The 27,398-nt window shown below is 44.8% G+C and overlaps 1 protein-coding gene across 2 annotated transcripts in view; it reads right to left on the bottom strand.

The window, feature by feature from the left end:
* Nucleotides 1-1,798: 1,798 nt before the first annotated feature.
* The window catches only part of ETV5 (ETS variant transcription factor 5), a 62,326-nt gene continuing 36,726 nt past the window's right edge, over nucleotides 1,799-27,398 (bottom strand). The window contains exons 8-13 of one of the 2 annotated variants that reach the window (XM_074189551.1): nucleotides 23,129-23,373; nucleotides 20,297-20,356; nucleotides 12,081-12,149; nucleotides 11,796-11,968; nucleotides 6,628-6,729; nucleotides 1,799-4,354 (exon numbers count right to left, since the gene is read on the bottom strand). In XM_074189551.1, the coding sequence (XP_074045652.1) occupies nucleotides 4,133-4,354; nucleotides 6,628-6,729; nucleotides 11,796-11,968; nucleotides 12,081-12,149; nucleotides 20,297-20,356; nucleotides 23,129-23,373 (871 nt within the window). In that variant the 3' untranslated portion in view covers nucleotides 1,799-4,132. The remainder of the gene's footprint in view (nucleotides 4,355-6,627; nucleotides 6,730-11,795; nucleotides 11,969-12,080; nucleotides 12,150-20,296; nucleotides 20,357-23,128; nucleotides 23,374-27,398) is intronic. The other variant, XM_074189552.1, reaches the window with a different exon arrangement.

The following is a 27,398-nucleotide window of genomic DNA, read 5'->3' as shown; positions in this document are numbered from 1 at the left end:
ATCAGCCCTTGAATAATGAAAGTAGTTGGACAAACCTTATCATGTGCAGAGCCAAGAAAACCAAGTGCTGGCAATGGCCAGCCAATCTCCCCAGCTCCCTCTTCCCTTCCCTTCATTAAATGAAGCCATTAGATTTATCTGACAAGGACACACATTCATTCCCCAAGGAGCCTTTATTCTAGAGGCCCATCCGCCAGCTCCAGGTTCCTATGGTCACACACTTTCTCACATTGCTCTCTAAGTCCGTCAGATAGCTGGGAGGTACACAACAGCCCTCTCTTCTGTGCCATAGAGAAGGTCATGGTGTTGTTTCCACTGTAACAAGAGCTCTGAAAGCCCAAATTCATTTAAAACCATGAGGCCAGGATAAGGAGTAGGCACCGAAAGGGAAAAACATCCCAGACAAGTCCCTCAGTCTCTGGAGGTCTAGGTCTTTTGGAAACAGTGGAAAAGGACAGGTTGATGTTGAGGCAAAGAATTTCTTTTACATGGTTAGGGAAAATAAAAAGGCCCCATAAACTTTTGGGATAGGTTAGAAAGAACCAATTGTTCAAAAAAAAAATGGAAACAGAACTTTTTAAAAATTATTTTTGCAAGGCAATGAGGTTAAGTGACTTGCTCAGGGTCACACAGCTAGGTAATTAAGTGGCTGAGGCTGAATTTGAACTCAGGTCTTCCTGACTCCAGGGCCAAAGCTCTATCCACTGTGCAACCTAGCTGCTCCTACAGAAACTTTTGAAAGGGTAATAAGAAAATACAATCATCATGGTGGTCCTTTCTCCACTGGGTCTCACATAGACCTTATCATGCCTATTTTTGGTTATTTGCTTGCATCCCTTATTGGGAAATTCCACAAAGGTGGGTATCGGTGTGCCTTCTCTGGAGAGGGTATGGTGGAGAGCACTGAAGGTTGGGCTTTGGGTCTTGCTAATTAGTTACATTAGAATGGGCAAATCTGGGACTCTTCTAGGCCTTGGCTTCTTCCTCTACCACAAAAATACGTTCTCATGCTTAAAATACATAGCAAGTTGAGTTGTCCTCATTTTGTCCATCATGGAGGCCTAGAACTAGAAAGTGAAGAGACCACCCTGAGGATCACCACGGGGAGGGATTAAGGAGCCCAGGTCCAGAGTTCTAAGGGACTTAGTCATTCAGTCCAATTGTCTAGCATGAGAGATAAGAAAAAAGGCCAATGGTATTAGAAATGACTTGCCTAGGGTCACAGAGCCTATGAGTTGCAGAGCTGGGATTTAAACCCAGGGACTCATCACAAATTCCATGCCCTTTCCATTGGATCATGCTGCTTCCCAAAGGAAGATCCTAAAACTCATTTTCAACATGTCCCCAAGTCCCACAGCTGGTAAACATCCAGATCTGAGCTTGAACTCCCACCTCCAGGGCCAGTGATCTGGCTGCTATGGACATTCTAGAAATGATTGACTCAGCTGCAGGACTGCTTTTCTCTGGCTGGGATTGTGGAATGGGGCAAGGCTCAGCTGGATCTAGGCTCTTCTCTAATGCTTTGGAGACAAGGAGAAAACAGTCTCTACACAGTCCTTGTGGCCTCACCGATAACCAAGTCCATTCCTAAAGCAAGCATGAAGAGGAAGGGGCCCCAATTGACCAGTATCCAAATGGGCACGACCTGTTTGACTCCTTCCAAGATTCCCTCTGACCACGCCCCTGGTGAAGAACCGGAACGGTCACAAATGGTTCTAGGTAGGAAAACAGCTTTCCTTTGCTCATGGAAGCCGATGTTGGGGAAAAAAGAAAGAGGCGGCTTTGGAAGAGGGCGAACTGAAAGCAAACATCTTTATTGTACACAGTACAGAATGTAATGCAGCTTGGCAGGATGCAAATGGCCCTGCTCAGGGGAAAGGCTTCCAAACCAACTCCCAGATTAAACCTTTCTGCCCTGGGGACTCTCTCCACTCTGGAAAAGAAGCTAAAGCCGTCCAGGAGGTCAGTGAGTCTGGTTCCCGGGGAGGCCACACTGATGCCACCATCCTATGCATTGGGACAGACAGTACGGGGAAGGAGTGCTCAGGCTACAAAGAATTAGCGTCACTGACTAAAAGAGAAGAAACCCAACCAAACAAATCAGAAACCAATGAAAGTAAAAAGAAAGGAAGAAAAATCCTATACAGCATTTACAACAAAAAAAATTTAGCCAGCTTTTCTTAGGGGGAGAATAAAATATGCATATACGTATAGAATATGTGTAGGTTAGAGAGCTATAATTACACTGTCTGGAACAGTTATCTTGATTACAGTATGTTGCTAATTAGGCCAAGGTCACAGGTTCCATTTATATGGGCTAATTAGCTTTACCCAGAGAAACTCTCTGTTCCATCGCCACAGACTACACCCTTATCCCAGCTGATGACCCATCTCCCAATGTGCTCTTAGAGATAAGGGGGACTATTTGAAACAGTGTGGCTGGCCAAGGTGGCTCATCGCTCACCAACAGAGCACATTTTATTGATAGTGGGTCAAAATCGTCACCTTCACCAAGTCTGTGGTCTGTTCACTTTAATTATCTTAGATGGCTGGGGAAGCTGAGACTTACACCTCAGGTAGATGACGGCAGGGGAGCACCGCCTAATAACCGAGATCTGCCCTAAACAGGTTGCAATGTCTTCTGAGCCTTGAATGATTGTGGACATACTTACAAAGGTAAAAAAAAAAATCGATGAATGGACCAGAACAATAGAAGAGGGAAACATGTCAGGGAATGGTTCTATTTTACCTGTAGGCATCACACATATGTCTCAAACCCCATGAATCCTATATGCAGGGTTGATAGACCAAGGGTAAGGAAGAAGGATGAAATGGAAGTCATCAGCTAGATCCATAGAAATAACCTCAAAGGCTCCCACACTGTGACCAGGTTTCAAATGGACATGAAATGCATTATGTACATAGACTTTCCAGAGAGAGTATGTCAGTGAGTATGGGTAACTATACAAAGAAGAGCTAGGAAGAGTATCCATGCTGCCCTGAAAGCTTCCAAAATATACATCACAGGTGCAAATGTTCCATTATCTATTGGGCGCAGAAAGCAGATGGCAGACGGCAGACGGGCTTCAGGCCTGGCTCTGATGGGAGTCCTGAGCAAAGCCCTTTATAAGCTGCAGCATCTTGGGAAGGTCAGCACAGCCCTGTCTGAGGAGAGCGGTGCCGAGCTTCTGAGAGAGGAACTACAAAAACTACAAAAAACCAGTTTTTAGAAACTGCTTTGCCAAAACAGCCCCCCCTCCCCAATCCCAAATTCCAAATCAAAAGCAAAACCAAATACTGTTAAGAGGGTTAATCACCCTTCTTCTAAGAGTAAAGCCATCCCCGACAGAGCCTCGTGATCGGGAAGAGGACAAAGGCAGCTTGTTCCACTGGTGACAGGAGAAGCAAGAGGCTCCTCGGGAGAGGAGGGGGCTTCAGGGCCACGGAGCGGGTAACTCTGTCCTGATTTGGCCTCCTCTTTCTTAGCCAACAGAAAACAGCTTGAGTCTCTATTTCAGATTGAAGTCTTGTCACTTAGAAATCCAGGGCTGTGGAGTTCCTCTTCTCTGTGATTTGAGCCTCCCTTCTCAACTGAGTCCGGCTAGTTTTCGGTCAGTGGAGAATTTCTTTTTCAACTCACTGTTTGTGCAAATTAGAGCTACTTGAATGGAACATGAAGGTGTCTATGAACCTTTATCAATGCAAAGTGATTGTCATGACAACTTTCTCCGGACACAGTCTCAAGGCCATAAGGGCCATCTGTCCCCAGTGTTTTACTTTGCATCCACCATCCAGTGTGAGGTGGTTGGCATGAACTCAAACTCCATTGACATCTTCTCCCCCACCCCCGACTTCTTTAGGGTGGCAGCTGAGGTTCCTGCCACACTTGGTGGCTCCCTTCCTGCTCTTACTTCCTTGGCTAGGATCCTCCTTTCAAGGGTGCCAATCCAGGCCGAGGCCCATCAGAATAATCAGGGGCAAGCTTTGGGAATGGCGGAAAAAACCCCCCAAACAACCAATAATTAATAATAATAATAACAATAACAATAACAATAATCAAAGAAAAATCACTGCCTTCATTTGCCTGAATGGGAACTGCTAAATCTGGCGCTGGAGCTGCCAACTCAGCCACTTAATAAGCAAAGCCTTCTGCATAGGGGAGGCTGGGGCAGCGATCCATGTCGAGGAGGTAAGCGGGGTTGTCCTCGAAGTGGGTCAGGGGTAAGGTCTCCTCCTCATTCAGGGGACAGTCGGACTCAGCCTTCAGGAAGGGACGTTGATTGTCTGGAAAGGCCATGGAAAAGAGAGCGTCTGGATCGCAGACAAATTTGTAGACGTACCGCTCGCCAGCCACCTGATGGGAAAAACACGTATCACTTGTCTGTAGCCTGAGCAGCATGAAGGAAAATGAGGGTGCATATGTCTCTGCAGCATTTACACTGCCCCCACCATATCTTGCCTTCTGCTCTTTGTTGACATCTCTCCCTATCCTTCAGCCTTTTAATAAAAAGACCATTTCTTTCTCCTTTCATTGTTTGCTTTTGCTCACCCACTGGCAGATGGTTTAAAACTTGCTTTGTCTCACTGTTCACTAAAGAACGTGTCAGTATAAAACCTTATAAAGAATGAGTTTTGCTTCAACTGATGCCAGTCATCCTTCTAGAATGAAGGGGACTCAGGGGCAAGATAAAGACACCTGACCATTTTACAACTGTCTTCAAATGCAGGCTCCATTTAATGGGCTTAAGATTTTGAAATGTTATGGATCCCCAGGTCAAAGTAACTAAGATATATTCTAAAGCAGGAGAGAAATGATTTTGTTTTCAATGGATAGTCTGCATTCCCCTGGCTATTACTTCCCTCCACTAAAGCTAGATAATTGAGAAATGATTTCTGAATAACATAGTAGCATCCCAAACTCTTGCTTATGAAGGTTGGATAGAGAGTAAGTCAAATCTTTGAGGTTCACCCCTCCATTCTTTCCTTAGCATCTCTAAAGGGTGGGGTAGACTTTTGACATCCTGGAAGCTCAAGAGAAGATGAGGCGTAACAGATGGGAGGCTAAAACCATAAAACCAACAATTTCTATTATCTACAGACTTTAGTTAGCCTCACCTATCATGGAGGAAGGAAAGCTGGCTCCATCCAGTTGTAACTTTCCAGTTTTATTCCAGCATACATTTACTTTACGGGCTGGCTCTAAGAAAATCTCCAACTGGGGAAATACAGCTCTGCTTTAAGAGCCCCAATTTAAGTCATTTGTGTATTACAGTGGCTGGACAGAAAGCAAATTCTGGTCATTTCCAAAGTTCCTAATTCAAAGTGAAGAGCCACAGTCCCTTGGTCTACAGGATGACAGGTTGGATCTGTGAATGAGGCCAGCACTCTCTGAGTCACAAGCAACCTTACAAAACCAAAGCTGGGGGGCATCTTTTGCGATGGATCTCCTAAGACACTGACTCTGTTAGCAAAGAGTTAAAGGAATGAGGGCAACATACTAATGATCTGCCCTGAAATTATAGTATTTCCACTTTTACTTATCACTTCTAATATAACTGGTTCTATCTGATGGGTACAGCAATCCCTGGCTCTCATTTACCTTTTAAAAATTCCTATTTACTCCTGGGCCACATGACATGCAACAGCCACTAACAAATTGATTTCATTATCAGACACCAAATGCTTGCTATGAAGATGTTGGTTCATAGATGAGAAGAGCTTCTGTCTATTTACCCAAGTTAATGGGTCTCCTAAAGGTCACAGCCTGGCTAGCCCCAAGAACAGAGGCCTCCCTCTTCTTAGAGTTTACCCTCTACTTCTTGGTGGAAGGTTTGTTTCTGTCACACCAGCCAGGGTTGATGATGTGTCTCAAGAGGAGCTCTCAAAAAGGACTAGGGATTTCATTGGGTTGCCCAACTTTCTGGTGAGAAAACCCCTTGTACCAATGTGGGTGGGCACCTTCTAGATAATGTAATAGTCTCAGGTAGTTGTTGGGGTCAACAGCCTGCTTTGTGCAAGAGGTGGGACTGTGACCCCAGAGGCATGGCTTAGTAGGAAGCGCATTAGTTCTGAGGACCAAAGACATGCACACCATAGGGGATCACCAAGGCTCTTGGAGCTGCTTGGAGCTCTACATCAATTCGACCTACCCAAAGCACTGTAATACAAAACACCAGGCATTGTAAGTGTCCGCCTCCAAGGAGCAGCACAGTAATTAGAAGGGTCAGGCATTTTTGGTCATCCTAATCTGCTACTGAGCCTATTCTGGGTATCTAAATTCTGACTGTCACGTGTTCCATTCAGGGAACTTCCAAATCTTTTCTGTTCTGAGCTCTTTCGGTTGGCATGTGCTTCCCTTGTAGAAATCTGGCCATGGTGGGGAAAGTATGGCCAAGCAGGTACTGCCACATCATAGAAATCACCTCAATTCTAGTCTCCAGGACTCCAGTGAGAGATTCTGGATTTTCCAGGAAATCAAGCACTTCTTGGTTTATTCTTCATCACTTAGCCAAGCAATCTCATTTTAGAAAAGTCATTTTTCCAATGACTTTCTTTTCCTTTAGAGTCCTTTCTTTTCCTCCCATGATTCTCTGGGGTGCCAGGGTCTGAGAGCTCCCCAGGGCCTACCTTCTGCATGATGCCCTTTTCGTAATAATAGCGCAGAGAACGGCTAAGCTTGTCATAGTTCATCGCTGGTCGGTTCTTTTGGATGCCCCATCGTCGAGCAACCTGAAGAGAGAAAAAAGCCGAGTGTGGCAAGTTCAGGCCTGAACCTTTCTGAAGCAGGCCTGGCTGCTTGCAGCTTTGGAGGGTGAGCCGCCTTCCTGACTTTCCCAAAAGGTTCAGTCTCTGTGGCCTAAATGTTGAGCTACGTCATGACTAACCCCAAGAGGGACCTTGAGGGAAAATGAGTGCGAGCCCTTTAAGACTGTAGCGGGTTCAACTAATGTCTCAGCGGAAGCTGACATGCTTCTGTTTTTTTCATGTATGAATTATTGACCGGAGTCCAGAGCCCATTAGCATGTTGCTGTTAAGTGCTGTGGTTTCTGTAGCAGTCAATAAGGAATAATTAGAATGGTCATCCCTGAAACATTAGAAACACACTAGTGAGTTGCTAATGGGCTAAGAGAACAAAAGTTCAATTCTAATAAGATTGGAGAGGGGCTGGGAGACGTTTACTTATTGCAGCTCCCATAGTGAAGGGGAATCAGATGGTTTGAGTCTGCGGCCGTCCAAGCCTATGCTCCCAGGGGACTTTCAGAATGGGCCCGAAAGCTTGGAGAACCATTATCCATCTAATGAAAAATTAACAGGACTTCCCAAACAGTGCTGAAGTGCATTAAATCCCCCCCAGTCCACCTGAGGCACAATGATGGAGAGATGTAATCTGAAGCCTGAGCAGACAAACTGAACCAAATAGGCAGGAAGCCTCTCCAACAGCCTTAATGGATGAGTGGGCCAAGCCATTTTTAAATCTCATATGCGTACTGAGATACATGGATAGATACCAAAACCCCACAAACACTCAGCAGTTTAGCTTCTTCTTAAAAGGATCCCCCATTAGAGTGATGGAGGAAAAAACAGAGTTCCTCTAGGGGGGCCAGTCAGGAATTTTCACTTTTTAGGGCAAGTTTTGGAAACATTTTTTGTACAAAATAATTGATCAGCTGCAAATCTTTGTGCTTTTAAAAACTCAATATTAAACATGTGGTAGCAAGTAGGGAGAGAACCAGGTCCTTATGCTCTATGGGGTACCTATCCTGTGGATAGCACTAAGGGCTCAAACAAACCCAACTCTGCTCTCAAGGAGCTTGCATTCTACTGGGCAGTGAAGATGGCATCTGGCTCAGGCGTTATCAACAGTTCCTCCATTTTTATTCAATATATGAAAATGAATTGTAAAAGCACATCAGAAATAATCCAATGGCTAAGGGAAAAATGTACATATAAATCCATTTGGTGCTCATATCTCCAACATATTTGAAAAAGAAACTATTTCAAGGTTCAAATTCAACAATTTTTGAGAAATGTTGGCTTCCATTGTTGAATTTGAGCTTTGAAATAGTTTCTTTTTCAATTATGCCAAGGCATGGGCACCAAATGGATTTATATGTACATAAAGGCACTGTCCAAGGTGCTGGGGCACTAGAGATTTAAATGTTATTAAATCAGGACACACATAAGTGATTTCATTTTAGGTGAAGAAAACATTAGCGTAATTTTGGCCCTAATTACTTGCTATATCCCATGTTGTTCCATTCAGGTATGAATCCAACATAAAGGTCAATAGTCAGAGAGTTTGAGAAAATTAGAAAAAAAATTGAATGCTACAAAATGAAAACAGAAGTCTGTCTCTTTCCCCATGATAATGTATAGTGTGGCTGACATGCTTGATCATACTGGAGCGTAACTGCTAACCCAGCCCCCAGGACGTATGCTGAAGGGAAGCCCGAACACATCCTGCTCTAGGGCTGGCATCCCAAGCGCAGAGCTGTGGGAGAACTCCTGGGAGCACGTGCCTTGCTCTCAGGCTGATCTGGTAGCCATAGTGACGAGTCCTCCACCGGCACCCACCTGTGCCTGGCTAAGCCCACTCAAGAGCTCCTTGTTCCTTGCCATGCCTGGCAGCCCAGCACCTCCTACACAATGGGCCTTAGGTGCTCTGGGGGAATTGGCGGTACAGACTTTGTAGTCAGAGGCCCAGGCTTGGCTCTCAAGGGTCACCTATGACTATCTGGGTGACTTTGAGCATCAATGACTTCTTCTGTAAAACAAAAGGGTTGGGGCTGGATGACCCCAGAAGTTTTTTCCTACATCCTACATCTTCCTAAGTGCTACAAATGTGACCCAAGTGAGATGGATTGTTCAGGATCTACAGGGTCAGAACAAGGGACCAGGTCCTCTTTATGATGACATAAAGACCAGTTTTTTCCAAGGAAGTCTCTTTTTAAGCATTCTGGCTGCATTCACTCAAGAAAGAGGGATGGATGTGAGATGAGGCTCAGGAAAGCACAGATCTGAGCCCCAGACAAGACCAATTCACTGAGTGACCTTAGGGCAAGTCATTGAACTGAGGTTTCCTCATCATTAAGATGACAAGCTGGACAAGGTGATCACCAAGGTCCTCTCCAGCTCTACACTCTGTGAATCAAATCAGTGATCTACCACATGTTCTTCCAACCCTTTTCCCCCACCCCCAAATATTCATTAATGCAGATTCACAGCTAAAATGGATCCAGATTAAAGTAGAGTCTGTCATAATTGAGAGGGTGCTAAGCTGGATGACTATCAAAAGACATTTGATTAGGGGGACTGCCAAAATGCAGTTTTAAAACCACCATTTCCCTGCACAGTGTAATGGATATTGTGGCTAATTACCCAGCGTGCACCACTCAGCTCCACAGCTGCCTACAATTACGTCCCAAACGGCTTTTTCCTCGGTTTCACCCTTCAAACTACTAGGAGATATCATCTCCCTACACTGAGTCCAAGGTGCTACTTTTAAAACTCCGTTTTGTCCTGGAACTGTGAAGGGTAGGACCCCCAAACCCAGGGACATTGGAGTTTATAAAGGAACGTTCAAGAGAACTTCATAAGAGGATTTATAAAGAGCATGTTCAACCAGAAGTCATTAGTGGAACCAAATCTGGACATGGATGAATGGGAAAAGGACACGAAGAGTCTTGAAGAGGGGGCTGGAGGAATTAATTTAAGGAGACTTAAGGGTCCAGCACCAGGGCCTGTATAGAGGCACTTAAGACCCCAGGAATAATGTGGCCCCTTCTTCAGGTCACCCAGAGAGGCCATTCCCTCCCTTACGTCCTGGTCATGTGGCATGGTGAGGTCTCTAGAGGACAGTCTGTTTCTTTATGAAGTTAGAAGACTGGGCTCATCTTTTGGCATCATGCCTTTGCTCACCATCTCCTTTCCTGGGCAGAGGACTGGTGGCCTGGCAGCCCAGCAGATTCCATCATCAGTGGGACCAAGGCTTGAAGCCCACTCCCCTGGGTTCTCCCCTAGTGCTGCACAGTCTACTAGGGCCGGAGACTGTTGCAAAAAAAGCTTCTGTTTGTGAAATGGCATAACCTAGAAGGGCCATCCACAAGACAACGTGGACACAAAGCAAGGATGGCTCACTCAGACACAGTCAGGGCTGAGGGAGGTATCTGTGAGCAGTCACCCACCCTCAGCTTTCTCTCTCTTCATCAGAACTCTAATGCATCTTATGTAAGATAACCATTGTATTTGAATCATCCCTCTGCTCTGGAGCTGGGTTGGGTCTTGATGGAAACAGAATGACTCATTCTCTCTCTCTCTCATGATAACAGAAGTTAGGATAACCAGGGAAATTTTCTTTTGAGCCTCAACTTTCTGGGGAAGCTCTCCATGTAGGACCTAACCAGAATTCTTAATGACTTCATTCCTTAAGAAACCACTTTCTAAATGTTGACAGTTAAGGACTGAAGAAGGTCCAAACCAACACCTTGGCCCACAAAATGTGCCCAATTGGGCATCACTCTGTCATCTTGGCCTCATTTCCTTTCTTGGTAACTTACTATCTGGCTCTAGACTCTTTCTGAAGATTCCACCTTCTGTTTCCTCCCTTCCCAGCCACTTTCTGGCTGCTAAGGTCTTTGCGTCAGCATACCTTCCCTTGGAATGGCCTCCTCCCTTCTCTGATAGCGAAGTCCATTCTTTAAAGCCCAATTCATGCCATATCTTACATGAAGCCTTTCCTGAATCCCAAAATAAAAGAGGTTCCCCTTGAATCTCATTAATGAACTTGGGTCATCCTGTGTGGGAGTCTTCCTTACCCTTAAGACTCCTTAGCTTGTTCTGAGTTCCATGAAGTCAGAGATAATAATTAAATGAAATTTCCTAACTCTCCAAGTGTCTAACCTCACAGCAGGTTCTCAGTATTTACCAAGATTAATTAACGTGCCAGATTTTCCAAGGTACTAAAATTGTGTTCTTTCTATTATTCTTGCCTAATCTAGTGATTGGTCATTTTACAGTTCAGGCCACAGAGCCCCCAAAGACAGCAGAGCATCCTTCCATTTCTTCAACCCAATAGACTGGCTTTTTTCTTCTCTTCTACCAAAACTTTCCTACATTTCAGAATATCTGGAAGACAAAAATTGGCCTTTCTGGATGATGCCAGATCCAAAGCTCAGTCTGATTTCTTGATTCACGCAGCACTAAGGAAAGGGGAGCAGAGCTGCAAGCCCTTTCCTTCTTCATTAAGAGCTAGGAGACTATTTTGGGGGTAAGAGGAAATGGGAGTGGTTCCACGTGGAGGTCTTTTTGGCTAGAGTTTGAGTCAACAGGGGAAAAGAATTTATTATTTACAATGGAGGTTATTGCTATCTGCAAACCCTACTGAAGCCACAAACCATCCCAAGGTTTAGGCTAACAGTTTTGTCATTCATTGCCTCTCTAGGCCAGGCTTGCTCCCAACCAGCTGGGCAGAGTTCAGAGTGAGCTTAGTTGAAAAGGGTGCCACATCCCATTATTACAGCCTCAGCAATGGGGGCCCCCAGGGAAGAGAAATGCACCAAAACCCCAGAAAAGGAATCTCAACCAGAAGAGCAGGGCTTTTGGTAGAGAAACCAATGCTCCCCAAGAACTCTGTAGCCAAGTGCTCTATTGCCCTCACAAGAATGTCTCTGAAAAGGGGGTCAAGACCTGAGTCCAATTGGGAAAGGGCAGCAAGGATTAGCAGGGATCCCAAGGAAGAAAAAGAGGAAGCCAGAAATAAACTCAACAACCAGTCTTCTGGTTGGTTAAACTCGTACCTCTTCTGGTTCAATCAGCTTGAACTCCATGCCTCTGCCTGTCCAGGCAATGAAGTGGGCATTGGCTGGGTCATCAAGGAGAGTGACCAGGAATTGCCATAGTTGGAGGGAACCTCGTCTCTGGTAAGGGGGCCCTTCACGATACATGGTGGGCTCCTGTTTGACTTTGCCTGCTTGAACAAAGAGATTCATGTGACTGCAACTCCAAGGTGGTCAGGCAACTTGGAGGACGATTCATTCACTTGTTTAGCCTCCCTCCTGCCCTCCTTTTCCTTATCGACTTACCCTCCAGTCTTTCGGGTACAACACATGTATCATCAAAGTATAATCGAGGATCCTTGTCACATGAAAAACCTGGTTGGAAGATTCAGAGAAAAAGGAAATGAAAGGAGAACATCTGGTTTTTAAAGATCTCTTCTTATTTCTCTATTAATGTCTTAGTTCTGAAGGCTAAAATAAGGTGCTATGATCTCCTGATATGGTACTGCTACATCTAGGCCCAGATAGAGTTTGAGGGTTTATGTTCTGAGAGAGATGATAGAGTCCCAGTCCCCAGATGTTATCAGCTCTTGCTCTCAGACTGATAGGGCTTGTGGGGAGGTAGATAAGAGCTAACCACACATTTCCTCACACCTTGCTTAGAAATTCAGCAGGGATAAAGTGCGACTGCCACCCCAAAACCTCCGACTCGGCTATGATCTGAAGAGGTCTGCTTGGAGTTAACTAGTGCACACCCAGTACCCTGCCAACCTTTCTTATAATTTTCCAGCCTGTGTCACAAATCTCACGTTTTGGGGGATCATCAAGCAAAATGTTTTGCCATGGCACCCCAAAATGAGGATCGAGAAAAGATCTGGGCAAGAAAGAAGCAAATATGCATGAGACTGGGGACTTTGGAGACACCTAGATGTATAGCTATAGCTAGGAACAGGAAGACCAGACAGGAGAAATGATTTACCCAGGGTCATATATCTCTCTAAAGAAATAGATAAAGGGGGCAGCTAGGTGTCACAGAGGATAAAACAGTGGCTCTGGAGTCATGAGGACCTGAGTTCAAATGTGATCTAAGACATTTACTTACTAGCTGTGTGACCCTGGGCAAGTCACTTAACCCTGAATGCTTCTAAAAAGGAGAAAAAAATAGAATGAAAAGATTTTCCAAGAAAAGTGGAAAAATATGGGGCGGGGGGAGAAAGGAGAGGCTCAGGAGGAAGATCTTAATTCCAGAGCCTTGAAATTCTCTTTAGGATCATTATGGAGCATCCTAACCTAATCCTAGCATTTCCAGGTGAGATGAAAGACAAAGGATAGCCCATTTCCTAAGGGTGAGAAACCCCAAGTGTGGAAACTCTCTTCTCTGATAAAGGTTGTGACTTCCTATATTTTGAAAAAGCAAGGCTGGATGACCTTCAGAAGGCAACAGAGAAGAGACTTGATCACATTTTCACACAGCTGCTAGTGTCAGATGAAGAGTATGAACACTGTAGACGCTTCTGGCTCCAGGCCTAACTTAACTCCATCTCCTCTAACAGGATCAGCAACTGAAAGAATCCTTCAAGGAAAACCATGGCATCCACCTCCTTGTGGCCAATCTCTGCCTATTTGAATGGGGTAGCACCACCCCTGGGGAACTAAGATCAGAAGTGATGGTGGGGACTAGGGAGATAGTGGCAGTCAATACCCTCTCAAAAAAAGAGTGCAAGTCATTGAAGCATCTTAATTTTTTTTAAAAGACAAAAAAGATAATGTTGATTATGATAAATATTGAAAAAATTACAGATGAAATAAAATTAGAATTAGTGGTACAAAATTCAACTAGGAAGAAGGAAACATTGAAACTTCTTTTTAAAAAAAAGGCAAAAGAACAGAAGGAAATCTAAAAGAAGGTCAGAGAAGCCGGAGAGCTTGAATTTGTTATCTAACAAAAGGGAAAGCCAGCTGTCCACAAAAGACTTGTAGTTTTATGTACAATCCTTTTTTTTCTCTTCTGTGCATAGAGTAATGTCCATCCTTTGCGTTTCAGAATAAAAATTAAAAATTAATTGAAAAACGTAATAAATACAGTCAAGTCTAAAGACACTAATAGAGGTATTTTTCTAAGTGTGAGGGGATTAATGTTAGGTAACAAAGGAATAACTAATTCTCTAAGCCTGCAAGATGAAAGAAAATGGCTTTAAAAACAACTACCAAAGTTACACACTCATATAAACACACACCTATACATATTTACACGCTTCTGTACTGAACAGAAACAGTAAGTACTGAATTACAGAATCAGAGTCTATCTCATACCTGGGGGGAAATAAAAATCCCCATTACAGATCTCCAGTGGAGACCTCAGGCATGCCATTATTCTCTTTTTTGGTTCTATCTTTTCCTGATATTAAGCCTTAAAAGTTTGCCTCTTTACAAGTTTTACCCAGTGTTCTTGGTTTTTCCCCTCTAGGGACAAAGAGAACAGGTCTCTGTAATTTTCCACACCACAGTGGGGGGGGGGGGGATTTTTAATAATCTTTTATGGGGCGGCTAGGTAGAGTAGTGCACCGGCCCTGGAGTCAAGAGTACACCTGAGTCCTAATCTGGCCTCAGACACTTAATTACCTAGCTGTGTGGCCTTGGGCAAGCCACTTAACCCCATTGCCTCGAAAAACAAAAAACAACAACCTAAAAATAACCTTTTAGTCACTCTTTTCATTCTCAGTTGCTTCAAAGTGGCCTAGACTCAAGGACTTTGATCATCCTGAACAGGTCCTCTGCTACCATCCAGGCCTAACTTAACTCCATCTCCTCTGACAGGATCAGTGGCTAAAAAGAATCAGTGACCACTTCTGTGGGAACCCATTGCATCCACCTCTTTGTGGCAGTAACTTTTCTAAACTGATGTTCCAGGTGTGTTCTACCTTGGACCTCTCTCGCACCTGTTCATTCCTGGCAGCCCATGTTCCTCTCTATTGGCATTTGTCTACTGAAAAAGACCACTGAAGCCTCAAACTATTCCCTCTGACCATGATGCCACTATTTTTTGACTCTGAGATTGGCTAATCTCTCTTGAATTTCATCTTCTTAGATGCAGCCAATCATCTAAGACTCTAAAGATTTTTTCTGGATCTTAACTATAAGATACAATATTTGCTCCCCATTCTAGCATTGGGTTGTCTGCAAAGGTGCCGAGTGGGCCATATAGATCTTAATCAAAAGTATCAGTAAGAATGTTCAACAGCCAGGCCTGTACTGCTCTTTTCTAAGCTGCCATCCAACCATCAATGACTATTCTCTCAGCCATCTCTAGGTCCCTCTAATTATGTTATCTCTTAGCTAAGTCTCTCCATTTTTAGATGCTTTGCTAAAACCTACATCCTTATCATTGCCCAGGACCACCAATTTGGTAACTTTTCAAAAAAGGAAACAAGATCTGTTCTGACCTGACTCTTGATAAGCCCAGGCTGGAGTTTTGGGATCATTGCATCCTTTTTGGAATGTTCACTAATCATTCCTTTAATAACTTATTGCAGAATTTTCCCATGAACCAATGTCAACCCTATAGTAAGACTCATCTTTCTCTTCTTTTTCTGAAAACTGGGACCTTTGCCAGCACTTCTGCTTTCCATATTCTTTCAACCATGAAAGACAATGGTTTGACATGCGGCAGCTCATTCAGCCCCCAAGGATGCAATTCATCTGGATCAAGTGACCCAAATTTACCAGAGGCAGCCAGGAGTTGCTAGTAGAGAGGCTGCCATCTACACTGTTGGGTAACCTCCTCACCATGGAGTACTCGGGGCCAACAAAACCAGCGCTCCTGCCTCACTCACCATCCCTCTGTCCCTATTTGCTTTTTATCTTATCCTTTCCAGGCCAACAATCCTTCTTCTTGGGTAAGAAAACACAAACAGCCAAAAGTGGGCAGCTCAGCCCTTTCTCCATTGTTGGTGATGGGCCCACACACCCTCCTCTGGTCTTCTCTCCGTTCTCTATAGTCCTAACCCCCAAAACCCTTCCTCTTGTGCCAAAACAAGCTTCGTTCTGCTCTCTGCCCTTGCTTCCATTTGCTACAGGGCCAGGGTCCAGGGTTGAGATTGCACTGACAATGGGTGCTCCCTGGAGAGGAAGTTCCACCCACCAACCCAAGAACGCTTCTCTCCGTGGAGTGCTCCAGAGAGTCTGGAGCCAGGAAGGTTAGGTAACCTTTCCCTGGGACACATATCCAGGCTGGCTCCCAGGAGGGACTTGAGATCAAGTGTTTGGGCTGCCTATCTCCAGGACACACGAGCCTTCTTTTTGGTCCAACTGGTTGTTGAGTTCTCTGGATTCCTATCAGCCTCTTCAGACAACTTTCCTGTTTATTCCCCAATGGAGTTGTTTCCTTTGGGTTATCCCTTGTGATCTGACTTTTCCTCTGAACTCTGTGGTCCCTCAGCCTAGGATGCAGGTTAGACCACATGAAGCTTTTCATTCCTACTTTTATCATGAGATAGCGCCTTATCCCTTTCCCCACAAAGTTCCCTCCCTTTGTTTCATTTCCTCTAGATCATCCAAAAGAGCACCCAAGATGGGACACAGTGCTGGGAGGCTAGAACCTGTTAACCACATTCAGGAAATTATTAACTTCTACTTAGATAACTCTCAACTTCTTAATTGCTCCCTCATACCCAAGCTCCAATGGGGTACCCCACTGCCCCGTTTCTCTTCTCCATCATGGGGAATTTCTCCAATGCTCAGCAACATTCAAAGTGTCCCCTAAATAAATCTTCAGTTCTTAATCCACCAATTCACCACCTTTTATAGTCTGGGTCTAACCTACTCATTTGTCTTATGGCACACCTGTAGACTCATCATTGTTCTTCTAAATTTCAGTCAATCTCAACCCTGCAGTTTCATTTTCTGCTCCTCTATCAAAATCCAACCTGCCCCCGCTTTGAGAGTCCAGATCCAAAACCACCTTCTCCCCGACACCTTCCCTGATGGTCTCAGCTGAAGGGATGGTCTACTTATCTGAGCTCCTATAATGCGTCCTTTTTGAGCTTTTCATACCTTGTCTTTTACTATGGCTATTTGGATTTTTTCCTTGATCTTCATTAGATTATGAGCTTCCTGAAGTCAAGGATCCATCTGGTGCATCTTTAAATCCTTAATAGGCAGTACCCAGTGGGTACGACACCCTCACTGAATTAATGTTAAATGCACAAAAGCAATCATACAATTTAGTTTTCTAGGCTTAAAGAATATGGAGGAATTGCATCAGAGATACAAGCTAGATAACAGAGCGGATAGAGGCCTGAGTGTGGAGTTAGAAATACTTGAATTCAAATCCAGCCTCAGCCCCTTACTACTTGTGTGACCCTGGGCAAATCATTTGACCCTCCCTGCCTCAGTTTCCTCATCTGTAAAACGAGCCAGAGATGGAAACAGTAAATCATCCCAGTATCTCTGCCCCATGGAGTTCCAAAGAGTAGGACGTGACTGAACAACAGCAACAAATCAGAGCTATATAGTATATAGTGGAATGGGAACTGAAGTTGAGTAAGGAAGGGTCTGGGTTGTTTAACCATGCGAAATCACAAGTGCCCCGAGCTTTGGTTTCCTTATCTATGAAACGGGGCAAGACCTCCAGAATTTCGAGGAGAAATGTGAAGATTAAATGACATCACACACACACACACACACACACAGAAAATGTCTCCAAAGTCACTAAGCTACTGAAGCTAAAGACTGCACCAACACTTTAAGGAGATCCTATATATCTACTGATTTCTCTCTCTCTCTATTTAGATATAGCTAGCGAGAGAGCGATCTATCTATATCCATATCTAGATCTGTGTGTGTGTGTGTGTGTGTGTGTGTGATACTTTAAGGAGGTCCTGTATAGATGGATATAAAATGCTTGGAAAGCCTTCAAGTGTTATAGAAATGCCAGTTATTTGGTCTTCTTTTTGTAGTCTAAGGCCACAGGTAGAATGCCAAATTACATATTCTCTCAAAATCTGTTCCTCTCCACTAATTTTATGTTTCAGTTCTGAAAACACATACTCAGAATCGAAGTTGGAGAGTCCAATGCCATATTTCAAAGTGTACAGGCCTGCTTAAATTAGCAGGTTATTTTTAGGGTCTTTTTTTCTTTCTCTAAGCCTAAAATACACACAGTAATAGAAAGGAAAAAAGGGAGTCTAAATGAAAGGCTAGGTACGGCTTCCTGAAGCCCTCTGCTGCAGTCCTGCCTGGCCAGGTGGTTTCTCTGGCTCTTTCTGAACATCTGGCAGTTGCCGGGAGTTTGGGTGAAAATGTCAGTTAAATCTGCGTTAGCCATGGCACCGGTTGTAGACAGGAAGGAGGTATTTGTTAGAGGGAGGAGGTGGGGAAGTGAAATATTCATGAGAAGCATTAAAGGGTTCAGGGTGGCTGCTACAGGAGGGAAAGGTATATTGTTGAGATCAATCAAAGAGGCCATGGCTGATATTTATTTCTCTAACTGCTTCTATGGGCATCATCCAAGGATGGGAAAACCGTCATGGACTAATCCAAGGTGGCTGATTATAGACTGGCCTCTAAGAGCACATCTAACTTCTGAAGTCTGTCTGGGGGGGGTGGGGGTGGGAAGAGAAAGGAAAGAACCACCAGTCTGAGCTGTGTAACAGCCCAATGCCTCTCCAAAAACATCATCTTTAGGTACCTGCTCTTTCCCTAAATGGGAATATGAAATATCCCTATATGAAATATTTCCCACCCTCTTTTTCTGCCCTTTGGTTATATACTGCCAACACCAGCTGATGGAACTTGGAAGTGAGCCAGGGGGCCAGGGGCAGCTCTTCCTTGTCAATGACTGGACACACTCTCAGAATGTCCCAGGTGCCCAATAGGACCATGTCTGGAGTTAGTGTGAAGAATGATAGTGTTCTGAACTAATGACTCCCATAAAACCCAATCCTACGTAGGAATCCCTAGGATCTTTCACTCAAATTTTTCCAATTCTATGGAAAGGGGGTTTGTGTGAAAAGATACAACTGGTGTGACCCTACTTTAAAGACTCTCCTGAAACAGAGCTGGTTTTCTATTCAGGAAAGGGGAGCCTAAGATGCCTAATCCACAGGCGGAGTTTATGCCAACGTAGCTGTTGCCCACCTCCTGCCTCAGTGCAGAGGAGACCCTCAAGCTGACAGGCGATACCAGTGATATCTAAGCTAGAAAGGCCTCCCTAGCAACGGCCTATTGCTGCTCCTACAGTCTGAGCGCTGTCCAACTCTCCAGATCAAGTCCTGGGTCAATATTTTATTTTGGCTCATAGCAGTCCATGAAGGCAACTTACAAGGAGAGGTGCAGAAGGGCCAAGGTCCTCATTAGAGAGGGGAGAGCCCACACTGATGAAATTTTGGACCTGTCAAGGCTTAAAGCATGTGACCAACTGATAGCAGGTTGGCAGCACAATCTTCATATATGAATGACAAGACATTCTGTTCTCTCTCTGTTGTTGTACCTTGTGTTCTACATGACTCTCCCTTCACTAAGACAAGTTATAAATGGTTTGCTCTTCACCACGTGGCCCCCTTCAGGGTGACAGCTACTTATCAAGGCAATGATAAATGCAATTAATTTTTGTTATCCTGAGTCCTGCCTGCTCTCAGATAAAGCTAAGACAGGATCATAATTCAAAAACTTTATCCCCCCAAGCCTTCCTTTCTCTGCATAAAACTATTTACAGCAACATCATCCAATTCTTTTTTAATTCTACTGAAAAAGATTTCATCTTCACCTTCTCCTAATGTCTTAAGTCCTCTGATGCCTAATAATGGCTTCTGAAGCTGCGTCACAGTGGAGCTCAAGTCAGAGCCAGAAGGTCTCTGCATACAACAATGATGCATTTTATTTCAACTTAAGACAAACGTATTAGGAACCTACTATGATGATGGCAACACAAAGACAAAAATGAAGAGTCCTAGCCCCCAGGGAGTTGACATTCTAAAGCCCAATGTGTTCACTATTCAAGGATCAGCCTGCTTGGGAGAAGTTTGTCCACCAACAGTTGACTACCATGTGAAGAGGGTTTTCCAAACTCCCCAGGCTTTTATCAACTAATGAGTGCAGTGAGATTTGGTCTTTGAAGGACCGGGCTGAAAGCCATTCTTTGGACAACAGAGGGAAATTTCTAGTATTATGAAAGAAGATGAACAACTATGGCATCAATGACCTCCCCAAGGTATGGTGTTCAAACAAAGCTTCAGAAATCTCCTCAGTGCTTCCTATGGCTCAACTGACCTGTGCACCCATTATGGGCTTATTAATTAAATTATTTTATGAGTTCTCTAGCTTCTGAAATCCTTTGCAATGCTTGCTTAGTGTTTCTTCTTTTATGATAGATGTTATTTCCCATCTACTAAGGAGGGAGTATTCTTGCTCTTGTGGGAGCATGGACCAGATTATCTCTAAAGTTCTCTTCCACAGTTGAGTCTGTGGCAGGAAAATTAGCTTTTGGCATGCAGGACCCCAAGCCTAAAACATTAACTGCTTACCATCATGGCTGTTGGAGAAATAGCCTCCTCTCATGTAGGATGACTGGCAATTAGGCACTTCTGAAAGCAAAACACAACATGGGGTCAGTGTGTGGTAGAATAGAAAGTGAAGTGCAGTAGAACAGAAATGTTCGGGAGACAACTGAATACTATGGGGGGGGACATAGCAGGGAACCGATCCCTTAAATCACAACGATAGCCCCTTCCAGTCCCATAATGGAAGCCAAGCCAACTTGATTCCAAGGAAACAACATGGGCCATGTTCGAGGATGGTAAACCTTGGCAGATGGGAGGAGGGGCAGGGGGAAAAATCTAAGGTCTTATGATGCTGAAGAGAGGAAATCTGGACATTGGGGAAAATCCTAGGCAAACAGAAGGTTAAGCTGAGGGTCCTGTAAGTGCCAGCAGCCCACTCTGAAGGGGGGGAGCATATTCATTACTCTCTGTGAAATCTGTGACAACGTATTAATGTTTTTCATTTTTAAAATGTCTAATAGTAAGAAAAAGAAGCAAGCTTCACTCCTCATAGGCTGCTGGGGTTGGGTGGGGAGGGACAGAAGCCTGAGAAGCTTCCCCATCTGCTTCATTTGATTACCCAAGTTCACATTCAGAGGTCAAAGTATTTTTAGACTTAAAGGGATTAGGGGATTTAAAGCAGGTCTAAAGCTAACAGTCCTGGGCGATTTGTAGGGTTTGACAAGGATATTTCAACCATGTTCTAAGAGTACGAAAGGGAACCAAGAGCACACTCAAGCACCATCTTCCTTGGAGAGCTCCTGACCACACTGCCCATCAGTAACAAAGAAAGATAAACCTGGGCAGGTTGTAGATCCAAACTCCTACTTCCCCACTCTCTAGGCCACCCCAATCCGCCACAGATTTGAGGAACTTGGATATGTCAACTTGCATATCTCACTTTAAACTGAAAATCCACTGAGAAACAAGACCAGCTGAAAAAAGATCTGTTTCCCAGGTCCCTGGGGGAGCTGCTCTGAGTGTGAGAACTTGGTCATGTGAGCTCCAAGAAGAGAAGGCTGAAGGGAAATGTCATGGAAATCCAATAGTGACAAACCTTCCAGCCTAAGGTTTGTGTTTTCTGGCCTGAAGCAGCCTGCACTCCGATGGCTGACCTTTCACTCCTCCATCCTCTTTAGCAGGTGCCTGCTGTGGGCTAAACTTGATCTTGGGGAAGATGTGACAGAATGTTCTAGTCTCCTTTGTAAAAGCAATAAATAAAGTTCTTTCAGGGAGAAGCCACGCCACTCTGCCGTGGGCAGCCTGGGGACCCAAAGAGGCCGCAGCTTCTGCCACAACCCCCATCACATGGTTTGGGACCAAAACAGAATGGAGCCCTCAGTTATCTGGGCTACACAGAAGGAGAAAGGTGAGGAAAGAGCCACTAATTGGTCAAATTCCCATTGCCTTCTTCCCTCAAGGCCTCACTTGCCAAAGTGGGTCATTTGGGTTCATTTTTTTAAACGTGGGCTGGGTTCTACAATGCTCATTCAAGCAGAAGGTTTAATGAGCCTTTCTCTACCTCAAGCCCAATCTTTCGACTGCTTCCCAGGCCACATTTCTGAGACTTCTGTCTGAAGAACTCTGGGAGATGACTCTAGGATTTGTTACCAGTTAAGAGGCATCACGATAGATTCAACAGAGACACTGAAAAACAACCATCAATGTATGTTTTTCCAGGCAAAGCTAGGATACAGGCAGCTCTGAATTACAGATTCCTCTTAGAAAACCTCTCATTATAAAAAGGAGAGTGATACATTGAATACCGAATCTCTCTTTTGTAAAGCTATTTTGAGACCCTCAAGAGTTTGGCAGATTCCAACAGACGGCCACAAACTGGGAACAAGTCTACGAGCAATGATGAAATGGACCTTATTTCACTGCTCCGAGGTCTAATCAATTTTGGAAACAGCATCCTAAAAATCAGATTCTAAATGAGCTTTTCTTTGGGAACACAGTCTGTCACCATGGCATCCTGGAGGAAGGTCCCCGAGGGGCCTGCTGGAGGCCCCACTGGGATGATTCCGAGTCGCTTCTTTCCTTTCCCTTGCCTGCCTGTCTATCATCAAAACAAACCGGGGATATTGGGGGGGGGGGTGGGAGGAAGAGGAGGAAAGAATAACCCGAATTTGAAGCAGTCACAGCCGTAATCTCAGGATCTGCACCTGGACTTGGCCAAGGTGCAGGGAGAGCCACTAACAAGAGAAGAGGCTTGACTCAGACTTGCTCTTTGGAATGTACAGGCTCTAACATTTCCTGCAATGTTTTGCGATCTCAATTAGAATATTTCTTCCTTTATGATAGACCCTGTGTCTCTTGCCTCCCTTCCCATCTACTAAGGAAGCTGAAAGGAGGGAGAAACTCTTGCTATTGGGGGAGCATGGACCAGGCCATCATTAAAAGTTCTCTTCCCATGAGAAGCAGTGGCAAAAGCCTGCTCCACTGTCTCCTTTGGCTATGGAAGCTAAGTCTCTTGGTTCACCTACTAGATTATAAACCCCCTGAAGATAAATAGATCTTGTCTTCCTCTGTCTCCTCAATAAGATACAATCAGGGGACAGTTAGGTGATGCAGTGGAGTCAGGAGTACATGAGTTCAAATTCAGCCTCAGATACTTAATAATTATCTAGCTGTGTGACCTTGGGCAAGTCACTTAACCCCAATGTCTTGTAAAAAACAAAAAACAAAAAGTCAGGGCATCACTCTTGGGTACCATCTGTCCCCTTTGAACAGGAAGGTTCATCACCACACCAAGCCTTAGTATACTGTCTTGCAACCAGATGGTTACTATTCCTGGAATGATGGACTAATACAAACCTGAATCAATGCAGTAATCCCTGGGCTCTTGCTTGATGCCCATTGGAGACTGGTACCCATGTGTCGGCACACCAGGTATCCCTGGAACACCATGCTCATAGAGAGGGTCAGGATACTCTTGTTTGAATCCCTGAGGTGGTGGGGGAGCTGCAGGGACAATAGGCTCTGACATCTGTCGGTGATAGCCTGGACGGTTGTCACCAGGAGGAAAGGGGTGGCAGGGCTCAGACATCTGTCTCTGAAACCTGGAGGAAGAATAGTCACGTTACTCAAGTTGAGATGTAATAACAGGATATGATGCATGGAGTATGGAAAGAAAGACTTCAATCCCTAAGCCCCCCCCTAGCTTTTGCTCCAATACAAGGAAACAGACAAGAATGGGGTGTTTGCTTTGGGGGCACAATCTCTATTCTTTTCAAACATGATGATATGGTGCCTAATTTTCAACCTCTTATACCTAAAGAGAGATAAAAGATCTCTTGACAGCACAGGGGTCACCTCTCAACTTTCCACAATGTGGCCCTGACCTGCTGCTCTGCAATAGCCAGATATATATGACTTCACTTTTGCAAACTGAACGAACACATACATTCATTCTCACTCCCTCCCAGCAAGGGCTAAGTATGTAAAACCCAGAATCTCATAAAATAAGAGAAAATAAAACAGCGTCAACCTACTGTGTGCAAAGCATTGTGATGTGTTCAGTCCTTAGAGGAAAATGGGTGTGAATATGTTCAGAGTAGAGAGAAGTTGGGGGACACAGCAAGTTGGAGAATATAAAGCAATTTACTTTGGGAAAAGGTTTAGGAAAAAACAAAGAGAGTCCCCAGAAATTCTGACACAAGTTTTAGAAGGAAGGCTGCTGAGCAAAGTGAATTAAATCAATCCAAGGCAGCAGGTGGTACAAGTTGCATGGGCACTAACTAGGCGTTGACTTAGGAATACCCAAGTTCAAATCTGACCTCAGATTCTTACTAGTTGTGTGACCCTGGGCAAGGCACTTAATCTGATTGCCTCAGTTTCTTTAATGGCAAAAGGAGAATAATAGCCTTAGTTTTCAGAGGTATTCTAAAAAACAGATGAGATAATATTTGGGAATAAGAAAACCAGGCTTCATTGCTTGGCATATCAGAGTTAGTATACAAAAGAGTTTTATTCCCCGCCCTTTTCCTGGTGCTCTGATCTGCTCAATATTTTTTTTTCAATAGAGAAATTGGCTTTTGACAAATGACCCAAAGCAGGGAGGATTTGCTAAAGAATATGACAGGTTTGGTAAAACAATGCACTGAAGGGAACCAGCTAATGTCTAATAGGGACAAAATGGAAACTCTATACTAGTGTTTAGATGGGGAGAAAGCCTGTCTAGACTAGTTGAGACCCAACATTTTCTTCTCATCTTTTTTAAGACAAAACATCATTTAAAAATGTAAAAGCCAATGTGAGGCTATTTGGTCTGGCACAAGTTTGCCAACCCCTGGTCTAGACAATTTTTCACACAAAAAAAAGTCCTGTAGGTTGGCACTGACTGAAATAAGTAATGGGATACAAATAAAAGGCTTGAGGGGCTCCCATTTTATAGGGGAGAGTTTCAGCTGCAAGTCACACAGGGGTCCCCAGCTCCTCAAAGGCAGCAGATGGGGATGCCATATAGCATCATCTCCTCCGATAAGAACAACTCAGTTTCTAAGGCTGACCCACTTGACGATGCCAAGGCCTCCCCTTTCTGGGTCTTCAGTTACTATGGTTGCAGCCTCTGCAGGAACCAACCCCAGGCTACATCTCCACAGGGGCTGCTCCCCACAGGATGTCAGCTGAGGAGAGCGGGCCGGAAGCCTGGCTATTCCCAAGGCCTTGGCTTGAGGGTGCTGGATCGGAGGGAAGAGGCCAGTCAAGGTCCTGGTAGGGGCTTAACTTGGCTGGGCCAAGCTGTCCAGGTGCCTCACTGCTTTAGCTATACTGGTACTTGGCTTATGTGGAAAAGTTGGAAACTGCGAAGTATAAATTCTAGAATGAGAGAGGTCGGTCCTACCCACGTCCCCCTGTCAGAGGTGGAGAGAGAGATCAAGAGTTGTGAACCAGGGGCGGCTAGGTGGCGCAGTGGATAGAGCATCGGCCCTGGAGTCAGGAGCGCCTGAGTTCAAATCCGGCCTCAGACACTTAATAATGACCTAGCTGTGTGGCCTTGGGCAAGCCACTTAACCCCATTGCCTTGCAAAAAAAAACTAAAAAAAAAAGTTTTGAACCTAAGGTTTAGGAACTTTTAAAAAATATTTTGAGAATTGCATTTCAACATTTCAGTCCAGGCTTTCCTCTGTGGTCCTATGAATTCCAGCATTTGAAAGAATGATTCTGAGAAGGGGTGGGTCCTGAGGCTTCACCAGCCTGCTGGCAAAGGGGCACATGACCCAGAAAAGGTGACGAATCCCTGCTCCAGAGGATGGCAACAAGGAGAGGGCGGGGACGTGAAACCCTGACATACAAGGTGTTGGCTGAGAGCAGAAAGCCAGTCCAGGGGATGAGGAAGGCTTGGTCTACTTGGTTCCAGACAGCAGAACGAGAAGCAAGGATGCAAAGTCACAATACAGGGAATAGTCTACAAACAGAAAACTCATAAATAATAATAATAATAATAATAATAATAGTAATAGTTAACATTTGTAAGGCAATTGTTATAAGCTAAGTGCTAATGTAACCTCATTTTACAGTTGAGGAAACCAAGGCAACCAGCAGTAATCTGCCTGGGTCACAGCTAGGATCTGAGTCTTTCAGGCTCTATGGCACCACCTCAAGATCTAGAACTTGAAGGAACTTCAGAGACCACCTAGTGCAACCCCTCATTTTTACCGATGAGGAAACTGAGGTCCAGGGAAATTAAATAACTTGTACCAGGTCCCACAGGTAATAAGCTGTAGAGGCACCTCTGATACTGGTTACAGTCTGCTCTCTATCATACTGCCTTCCCATCACAACTATCCAAAATACAATGGGCTCACCCATCCCAGGAGCCTGTGGGCTGCGTGGCTCCTGGGAGGTATTCTCACCATTATTTCCTTTACTTGTCAAATAGGGCTAAGATTAGGGTCAATCTAGTGCTTTGCAAACTCTGAAGCACAGAAGGATGTGGGATTGTCTCCTGATATAGAGGGAAGGAAATCCTTCATATTTGGCCAAATGATCCTTCCAATTTCCAGATACTATCATTTTATTTTTTTTAAATGCATTTTTCAGATGAGGCTGCAGGACAGAAAGGTTTGTTGAGACCTAAACCCACATTTACCAAATAGTTGTCACCACCAAGAGTATCATTTTAGAATACGGACAATGGTGGCAACCTGTGCCCAACAGTCCCCATTGCTGGGGACTAGACCATCGTCCTCTGGGAAAAGCATCAAATTCACTCCAATGCAGTTAGTCCCAAGAGGGGAGGCGACTGGTGTGTATGGGATTAAAGATGGACCAGCCCTCTCGACAGGGGTTTCCATTTATGGCAGTCTCAGAGAGACTCTCTCTGTCTCTCTTTCCTCTCCCTCCCTCCCTCTCTGGGATTGGAGGGACTTTCATCTGAAAGCTGAGCTTCACATGTCTCACACTGACAGTGTTCCCAGCCTCAGCAAAACTAGAAGGGAATGGGGAAGGACAGAAAAGGAGGCGCTCCTGCCACTCTGGAGGGGACGGCCGGGCCTCCTCTCTCGCTCCCTCCCGCCCTCCAAACACCTTGAAAGGCAGTTTCTCTCCATCAACCACTCTTGATGGCACCAAGATGGCCCGGGTCCCTGTGGTTTGTAACCAGAGTCCCTGCAGCTGACAGGCCCGGATTACTCGACTTCCGCTCTGGGTCCACCTCTCCTTCCAGGATGAAACCCTAGAGCCGGGCTGCTTCGGCCGCTTCAGGAAAAGGCACTTTCAGATGGCCCCCAGCCAGACTTGAAGATGCCTCTCAACAACTACACTAGTTCTGAAGCTTGGCTCCTTTAGGGTGAAGGGGTGGAGAGAAAGGTAAAGGGTGGGCTGCCAAGGGTGAGGGAGAACACGGACCACCACTACGTGCAGGCGCAGGTTCGACACCAACTGTCTTTGTGCGAACGAGAGAATTGACTTGGTTCTCCTTTGAGATTGGCAGACTGTACCCTAACCTAGGTCTGAACTCTCCCCCTCCCCACAATCCTGGGAAGGACCTCGAAGGGTTCCTGGAGGCGACACGAGGACAACAATGACGCCTCGTTTACTCCTTTCCCAACTCCAAGACTTGAGTTTTAATGAAGGCCCTTCC

This window comes from Macrotis lagotis, chromosome 5 (genome assembly GCF_037893015.1).
Source record: "Macrotis lagotis isolate mMagLag1 chromosome 5, bilby.v1.9.chrom.fasta, whole genome shotgun sequence".
In the NCBI taxonomy this organism is placed as follows: Eukaryota; Metazoa; Chordata; class Mammalia; order Peramelemorphia; family Peramelidae; genus Macrotis; species Macrotis lagotis.
This window is presented reverse-complemented; position numbering and strand designations above follow the sequence as displayed.